Raw genomic sequence first — 8,955 nt, 5'->3', positions numbered from 1 at the left:
CAGGCCTAGGGAAAGCACCTGGGCCTTGTAACGACTGCCACCTGGTGGCCAGGACGGGGACGGACTCTTTTGACGGCTGCCCAGCAGCAGGGTCCAAGGGGATGGACGGGGCTGGGTGGTCAGGTGCCCAGAAAACAGTGGGATAGGCAAGAAATGGCCTCAGGAATCCTCTCTGGGACAACTGAAAGGTGCCCTAAAGGCCTGTTTTTAACCAAATTTACTCCAGTGGATACTCAAACCCTAGGGGTTCAACCAGAAGCCGATCCCCCAAGCCCAATTCCCCATTTCTAAGATGGTGTCAACCAGGGCTGGGGTCAGAGGGGCTGCAGGGCCCATATGGCAGGCACAGTCAGGAGAATGTGAAGGGAGGGTCTCTAGGTGCCCAGCAGAGGCGTCCCTGGGATTGCCTTCCTAAGTCAACCCAAAAGGTCCTTCTATCTGGTCCTTCACACCTACTTCCCAACAGCACATCTGGACTGGCAGCAAGGAACCTTGCCCTGCAGGATGGATCCATCCGTCCGTCCGTCCGTCCGTCCGTCCGTCCATCCGTCCATCCCATCCATCCATCCGTCCGTCCGTCCGTCCATCCATCCTATCCATCCGTCCATCCATCCGTCCGTCCGTCCATCCGTCCGTCCATCCATCCCATCCATCCGTCCATCCATCCATCCGTCCGTCCATCCCATCCATCCATCCGTCCGTCCGTCCGTCCATCCATCCCATCCATCCATCCGTCCGTCCGTCCGTCCGTCCATCCATCCCATCCATCCGTCCATCCATCCATCCGTCCGTCCATCCCATCCATCCCATCCGTCCGTCCGTCCATCCGTCCGTCCATCCCATCCATCCGTCCATCCATCCGTCCGTCCATCCCATCCATCCGTCCATCCATCCGTCCGTCCATCCGTCCATCCATCCGTCCGTCCATCCGTCCATCCATCCCATCCGTCCGTCCGTCCGTCCATCCATCCCATCCATCCGTCCGTCCATCCGTCCGTCCAGCAGGGCCCATCCGTCCATCCAGCAGGGCCCATCCGTCCATCCAGCAGGGCCCATCCATCCATCCAGTATCTACAGAGCAAGTGCCTTCCACACAGAACTTGGTTCATTAAGAAGGGAGCCTGTGCACACACACAGCTGGGCTGCGGGAGATACAGGGGGACTTCTGCAGTCTGGGTCCCTGAGGTGCCAAAAGGAAACAATGACCACTCTTGGCAAAGACAGTCACTGGAGAAGCCACCTTGAATTGGAGGAGCAGAGAACCAGGACCCAGAACTTGAGTTGCCAAGGATCCCAGGGCAGCTAGGAACCCAGCAGGGATTCAGGGAAAGGACCTGAGATACTGAGACTGCCAAAAGCCGACAAAGCGGCCTCCAAGAGGACCCGGTGAGGGATCTGTGGCTGGAGCTCATCAGGGACTGAGCAGGAGGCTGTTCCTGGACCCCTGGGGATCCACGATGGATGCCAGCTCCGGCCAGGCTCCACCTTCCAATGGGAGGTCCAGGAACCTCATGAACCAGAAAGGGCTGGCTTTATCCTGCAGCCCACATCAGTCCAACTGGATGACCAAGTGCACGGCTGCCTCCCCTGGCTGGCTCATCTGGCAGACCTTCCCTAGGAGAAGGTAGGGAGGCCGAGGACCCTGCTGTTCCTGGGTCTCCACTGGGCAGCAGGAAGGACCCCAGGGGTCCAGTGCAGGACAGACTTTTCCACTGGTCTTGGGGCCTGGCAGCTTCATCCCCAGTGTCTGGGTAGCTGGTTCTGATTTCAAAGCTGAGTTCAGATATGTACCCTGGCCTTCTGGGCTGCTCAGGTGAGGCTGACGGTGGTCACTGGTCTGTGTTGGCGCCCAGCCACACTGCCCCGGGTCTCACCACGTTGTCAGGCTAGTGAGGGCTCTTAGCTCAGATGAGGGGTCCTCACGTCTCCTCAGTTTCCACACAGAAGGGCCCCGCCACCATTCATCAGCTGATCACATCCACAGCTGTATAGCTCACCAGTGCTGATTTTTGAGGGCCTGGAAGCTTGCAATCCCGTGTGTGTGTGGGAGGCCACCGCTGATCTCTCCACGGTGCATCCTTGCCCTCAGATACGTGATTTTGTCTTACCCAGGTGAGGCCTAAGTGAGGTCTCCCCTCCCTAGACTTACCGTGGACACTTACCAACCATGCAGCCACACACCCTGCGGCACACCTACACTGTGCTGAGGCCCTGGGACTTACACCATGTCCTGCCAAGTGCCATCTCCCTAGCCCACCTGCAGTGGAACCAGCGGGGCTGCTGAGCCACCATGTCCAAGCTGAGGATGCATTTCCAGGAACAAAGGGGCAGAGGGCACATCTTGGGGCAGCAAGAGGCGAGGGCCCAGCTTGGGGGTGCTGCTGGAGGACAGCACCATTTCCCTCCACCCCGTCCACCCAGCAGATGTCTGGTTAGCATTCCCAGCCCTCTTCCTCACATGCGTGCATGGCAGAGTGGTGACAATGGCCACAGCTGTTCACACCTGAGAAGCTGCCCAGCTCTGATGAGGCCTTGTTGTAGCATCAACCTACCATCTACTCAAGATGCTTGGGTCCAATCATTTGACCACCCTGAAATCTACACCTCACAGACCTGTACCTGCTAAACACAGCAGCTTCCTAAAGGGGGGCAATCCCAGAGACCCACAAAGACAGCGCCTGGATTCCAGCCTCTCCCAGCCACCCCAGTGCCATCCTCTCACTCAAGACCTGGACTGAGAGCCACCTGGGGATCCCGCGACCGGCCTGTAGGCCCATTCCTGTGCCCTGGTCAGCTACGATGCTGAGCAGGACCCCTGCTGTTTGCCTCGAGGACCGTCACTGCGTGTGCCACTCGGGTCCTTGTATGACGATGCTTTCTCAGGTCCTGAGTGAGGCAGTGCCTGGTGCCTGCTGCTCCCCAAGTCTTTACCACGTGGCGGATCCTGCCTGGTTTGAGGGCAGTTTACCAACAGCCTTCTGGGCTGTTCTCTTCCCATGTCCCAAAACATCCAGAAACTCATGGCCCCATGCCAGACGACAAGGGGTGGACACACTTCCCGGGACAATCCTGAGGCTTCAGGAAAACGCCCTCGACAGGTTCTTAAGCCACAGTGCAGATTCCCAACAGGTTCTTAAGCCACAGCGCAGATTCCAACCATGCCTGCCCATGTGGCCATGTCCACACGCTGCAGGCTGCCTGCTGCCCCTTTGGAGGGTCAGAGCCCCCTAGGACTGGGATACATCTGCCACCTGAGGGCGACTCTAGAGCTGTGCGGGAGGGTGGGGTGCTGGGGCACTGGCTGGCCTTGGGGAGAGACAGGTGAGGGCGGCTCTGACGTCTCCTGAGCAGGGAGGCTGCCACACGCCCATACACGCTGGCGACGTCCACAGATTAGAGGTGTGGGGTGAATGGCGAGGGGTAGGGGAAGATGCTTTTAGTCCCAATGCCAATGCCTGCTTAGGGCCCATCCCGTTGCTGGGGGAGCCTCCATAGAAAGATGGCACCCTCACCAGGGAAAGCCTCTTCCCAGACAGAGGATGTTTCTGGAAGCCGCTCAAACAGGGTCCTGAGTAGCAGGGAACAGCCGACTCTCCCTCTGCTCCTTCCCCACCTAGCGAACAGCCAGGATCCTCGCCCACTCTCCAGGAATGAGACAGCGCATGGGAGACACCCAGGGGTTGTAGTGTAGCTTGGTTTTATTTATGTCCACAAATATTTCAAAAAAATTACAAAATACTCAAATGGAGAGAACACAGAAGTCACGATTTCTGGGTGTCTACTGTTCACACTGTGTTATCTCACGGCGAACTACTCATATATACATTTAGCTTCAAGATATATAGAAATGTAGCAAATCCGAGTGTGCACTCTGCCTCTGCCGCAGTGGAGTGAAGCTCAACCTCGAGGACACTGAACAAGATACGGACACACACAGAGGAGCCAAACCAAACCCTGAACAAAGGGAGGAAAATCTGAAGGAAACCAAGTGGTTGGGCTTCAAAGACACCGTGAAGGTCAGGGCCTCCTAAACAAACTGTAGCTGACCAGGTGAGGGTTTCGGGTCGAGGGTTTTTTAGATGGAAGAATCTCAGTGCTTCGCCTTGGGATACGGGGAGAAAAGCAAACCTAACGAGAACACCTTCGGACAGTACAGACCTCAGAGGACTCGACTCTTAATTCTTTGGAAAAACAGATGACAGAGGAGGAGATAAAGAAGGTTGAACTGAATGGCAGATGTTGTGTTCTACCAAAAAAGAAAGAAAAACCAAAAGCCGAGAAGGTGGGGGCCCGGGCGCAGGAGTCTGGCAGCCCAGCAGGAAGAGGCCTCACTCAGAGCCATGGGAACAAGCCTGCCGTGAGAGCCTGTCCCCACCCCAGAAGGAGACGAATGCCTCCAAGCCAATGTGGTCTGAAGTCCCACGGCAGAAGGTGAATGTGAGCTTTCCTCCCCGCTAAGAAACTACAGCTAAGGCAGAAATGGAATGAGAGAAAAATGGAAGAAAAAAAAAAAACCTAGAAACATTTTCAACAGACAAAACAATCCTATCCCAACTGAAACCAAACAAGGTTTTTAAGAGAAACTGGAAATGCCCCTATTTGACTCCAGAACCTGAATTTGAGCTAGTACCTGCTGGTTTCTGGATCAAACTATCAGCCTCTCTTCCTGCTCCCTCTGCGGCCTGGGTCCTAGGTGGACTTTGTGTCCTCTGACCCAGTGTGGTCTCTTTTTGTCCTACAATTCTTGGGATGGGACCAGCACAATGGCAGGAGAGCTGTCAAGTGTCTGAGAGAAAAAGGTCGGAAGAGGACATGTCCTGGCAGGAAGCAGGGCTGACAGAAGGGAGACAACCCAGAGGGGCCTGCACGCAGCCTGGGAGAAAGTGCATTACAGCTGCACCCTGGAAAGGAGGGCAGGCTCTCTCCAGGACTGTTCCGCTCAGAAGGGCCTGGCCTCCTAAGAAGCGGCCCCCACAAAGCCGGCTCTCTGACTGCACATTTGTGGGTGGGACTCCAGTTCCCACTCCCAGGACGAAGAGTGGGACTCAAATGGTTTCCCAGTGCGGGGTGAGGTCACCATGCAGACCTGCTCCTAGGGTGAAATACAGACTACCCCCAACACCTGTCTTAACTCCAGGATCTCCCTTCCTCAAAAGTGGCCTCAGTCTGTGGCAAGAATGACGGGGCCGTCCTCACCACAAGATCCAGATGACAATGAGCACGAGAGGGCAGCCTTCTAACAGATCCTTTTGGCAAGCATATGTCCTGGGTTGCTCATGTGCTGAGTTATTTGTATGGAATCATTTTCTTGAATTTCTTAGATGATGAAATTTTCGGAGTATTAAAAAAGACATTCATCCAGAACAATCAAGTGTGTGTACATAGAAATCTAGAAGGAAATCTACAATGGACACAGGCCCATGCGCTTTCCATCCCGTGGAAACAGAACAGTGACACCGGAGAACAGAAAGTGAACATTCACCTCCTGCACTCCCTGTGCAAAATGGAAGAGGTCTGATGGAGCAGAAGTCTGCGCTGCTGGCAGAGCACAGGCTAGGAGCAGACACAAGTGAAACGCAAGGCAGCAAAACAGACAGTCTGTAACATCGTCCCTGCAAACCCTGGATGCTCGCTGCTGTGACCAGGCCTCGGCCCAAGCCTCTCTGTCCATGTGGAACGCCCCTTTGCTCCCTTTAATTAAAGGGATAATTATATATAACTTTTTTTTATTAAAAAATCAACTCTGTATTCTGTCAATAGTTGGTAGGAATTCACAATTAGTGACATGGCTGGAAAAAATAGATCACAATAGTAGTTTATGGAAGAAAAAAAGGCTGTTCTAAAATTATTTATTTACAGACGTAAAAAGCCATGCTGCAGAACTTTCTCAAATTATGAAGATTTCCTACAATGTATTAAAATAAAAGATTTTTCTAAAAATTATAGCTCTTGGATTCCAAATTCCTATGCCACCGATCTGCAAGCCTCGCGGGCTCTGGAGCACTCGTGGCGGAGTGTGTCAGTGTGTCTGCACGCACAGTGAAGGGTGTGAACTGGATTCTAGCACCTACTGAGAAATCAAGGAAAAGAAAACTAAAGCCAAACCCCAAGATTGCAGGGAAGCTTTCTGGATGTTCAGTCCAGTCCAGGACTCACTAAGTTTCTGGGGGACTGTCATGCAGGGAGATCCAAACCAGTCTCGGGAAATCCTCTCGACAAACGAACACTATTATGTGGATACATTTTTAGTTGTGGGTTTTTAAATATATAAAGAAATCTTTAGAAGATATTCTTTTTGCTTTTGCAGCTCCTATTGTATGTAAAAAGTCCTGTTTCTCCCCCCAAGAACTGGGGTTTCCACAGCCAGCATTAACAAATAAATAACTTATAACTGCTTGTCACCTTCTTTCTTCAGTCGACTGGAAAGACAAAACAGGAAAGCATATTTAGTCTCAGGCCTAGGCAGGCAGTCAGGCAGGCTGGGGGCAACCCCAAAGGCAATAGCCAGGCAATCCAACCCCAAGCCTGCAGCCTCCTGTGTAGCTGACCTACCCTCCCAACACCTCCCTTCCTCTGCTTCTCCCATCACTGTGGTTCCGCAATGTCCCCTCTAGGGCCCAGCAGGCCGAGGGGGAGGAGCCTGGCCCTGGGCACTGCGGGAGAAGCACCGTGGGCACATGGGGGGTTTGGTGGGAGCCTGGGCTCAGATCCCCCTCCACTCCCTCCCAGCACCCCACCTCACCTGTAATAATCTTCCTGACTTGGTAGGTGGCCACCATGCATGTGGGGGTGTCCATGCAGCCACTGCTGCTCCATGGCCAGTCTCTGCAGCTCAGCCGACTGGGCGTGCATGGCCTGCAGCTGGTGGGCTGCTGACATGGGGGGTGGGATGGCCCCAGGCAGGTCTCGGGGATAGGGGGTGCCTGCCAAACACAAAACAACCTGCGCTACAGAAATAGCCAGAGGACTGGCCAAGACCGGGCCAGCACAGGCACAGCAAACGGCAAGGAGCACAGGAGAGGTGCCAGCACGGACACAGGAGCCAGCCCCTCCCAGACTGCAGAAAGCCAGAAGGCAGAGCCTCCGGGGAGGCAGGAGGTGCCCTTGGGAGCCTCTGCCTGGACCCTTCCCGGCCCCTCCTCCACATGCTCCAGGCCTCAGCCCAAGTGCTTCTCCTTCAGAGACCTGCTATGAGCCCCCTCTGCTACTTTGACTGGTCCTGCAGTCCTGGCTCTTAGCAAGGCTGATGCATTTATGACCCCCGCCCCCAGAGTGCCAGAGTGCCAGAGTGCAGGCTTGTTTCCCCCACGGACCCCCTGCATGCAGGGGGAAAGAACCTGCCTGCTCAACGCATGAATGAATGAATGAATGAATGAAGACAGCAGACCAGACCCCAACCCAACTCACACGGCCTCCCCGCCCCTCCTAGAGGGGAAGTCTTACCGAAAACTGGATGGCGAAGCATCTCGTGCTCGTGAGGAGGCTGTCCAAGCAGAGGGTTGGGGAGAGTGCCAGGCGGGTAGGGGAAGCGAGCCAGGTGGGGGCCAGCAGTCAGGGGGTCGACCAGCGGGTGAACGGGGCCTGCTGAACCTAAAGAAAGGACAAAAGGCCCAATGGAGGCGGCGCGCGGCTCTTCAATGTTTGTCCCCCTTAGCTGGAATGGCCGATGACTTCCTCCTAGCCCATGCTGGCTCCGGGTCACCAGGGCCGGATGCACCACCTGGTTGCAGGTGGCCCTGCCCTAAAGTGGCTGCCTCCACCTTCAACAACAGCTCCAGAGGCAGACAGAAGTGATGAGCCCACCGCTGATGCAGGTACTTCCTAGTCCCTTTGTGGAGCGCCCCCAACAGGCAATCCCAGTCCGGTTTGGTCAAGGATCCGGGATCAGCAGGGTTCCTCTCGTCAGCCACCTGGGCCTGCCCTCTGCCTGTCAGGTCACAGGAGCATACAGCCTTGCCCCACCAGGTGTTGGGCTGGCACGCCCTGCCAAGGGCTATCTCCCTGCCTTTCACTTGCAGAACCCAAAGGAGGCCAGCAGAGCCGGTGGCGCAGAATGGGGACCCGGCCCGGCACTGCCCTCTCTTCTCTGCTGGCGCCAAATCTTGCGTCTCTCCCTTCAGAAAGTTGCCTTGATCTGACCTCACCACACCACCTCCTACCCTCACCTCCAGCCAACACAGGTGCTGGCAGGGATTTCAGGGTTGCCACCTCCAGCCACACTGCCCGGGGGTCCCTGGAAGGTTGGGAGCCCCCCTTGGCCTCTGTGGCTGCTCTTGCCCCTGTTTCCCACAGCTTGCCCTTTCACCTCCTCCATGTCTCTGCTACGTCCTCAGCAGGCCTCTCCTGACAGCCTTCTCAAAACTGCCACACTGCCCCTGCCCCCCACTCTCCTGATTCCCTCTTCCGGATTTATTTTCTTCCAGAACGTGCACTTTCCACCTCTCACAACCCAGCACACATCTTTCAACTACCTCCCCAAACTGGAAGGTGAATGTGGACAGGGGTTCTGCCAGCACCTACAACTGTGCCTGGCACATCCCAGGGGTTCAGTAAACACATGCTGAATGAATGATGCAGGAATGAGCAAATGACTACCTGTCCTCAACACTGGTTAGACCAAAGCTTGTAAGGTCTACACCAGGTGGCAACAGAGCTTCAGATATGAGGATGGCAATGGTGAGTGCTCTCCCATGCCAGGACTGGGTACAGGAGCAGGGGAGGCACCTGGTGCCTCCAAGCAAGGTGGCTCCCCACCCTCCCTCTGGGCCTTGGCCTCTCAGTCATCCTGCCCCACACTGGAGGGTGGCTGGTGAGGAAGCCCTGCACACAGGCTGTACCACGGGACCTGTACTCCCAAGTCCCATGGAGCGGTGAACCTGCCTCCTTAAAGCACAGTAGCCACCCTCCTGCGCCATCTCACCTCTGCCTTAGAGCAGCCTCCCCACAGCTGGTGAA

At 55.5% G+C, this 8,955-nt stretch overlaps 1 protein-coding gene across 10 annotated transcripts in view; it reads right to left on the bottom strand.

Annotated features, from left to right (window-relative positions):
* Positions 1–3,680: 3,680 nt before the first annotated feature.
* Positions 3,681–8,955, bottom strand: part of LOC105479209 (arginine-glutamic acid dipeptide repeats) — a 466,387-nt gene continuing 461,112 nt past the window's right edge. For all 10 annotated transcript variants that reach the window (XM_071066820.1, XM_071066814.1, XM_011737100.2 and 7 more), the window contains 3 exons: positions 7,444–7,590; positions 6,743–6,923; positions 3,681–6,419 (listed from right to left, as the gene is read on the bottom strand). In XM_071066820.1, the coding sequence (XP_070922921.1) occupies positions 6,386–6,419; positions 6,743–6,923; positions 7,444–7,590 (362 nt within the window). In that variant the 3' untranslated portion in view covers positions 3,681–6,385. The remainder of the gene's footprint in view (positions 6,420–6,742; positions 6,924–7,443; positions 7,591–8,955) is intronic.

Source organism: Macaca nemestrina, chromosome 1 (assembly GCF_043159975.1).
Source record: "Macaca nemestrina isolate mMacNem1 chromosome 1, mMacNem.hap1, whole genome shotgun sequence".
Classification (NCBI taxonomy): Eukaryota; Metazoa; Chordata; class Mammalia; order Primates; family Cercopithecidae; genus Macaca; species Macaca nemestrina.
This window is presented reverse-complemented; position numbering and strand designations above follow the sequence as displayed.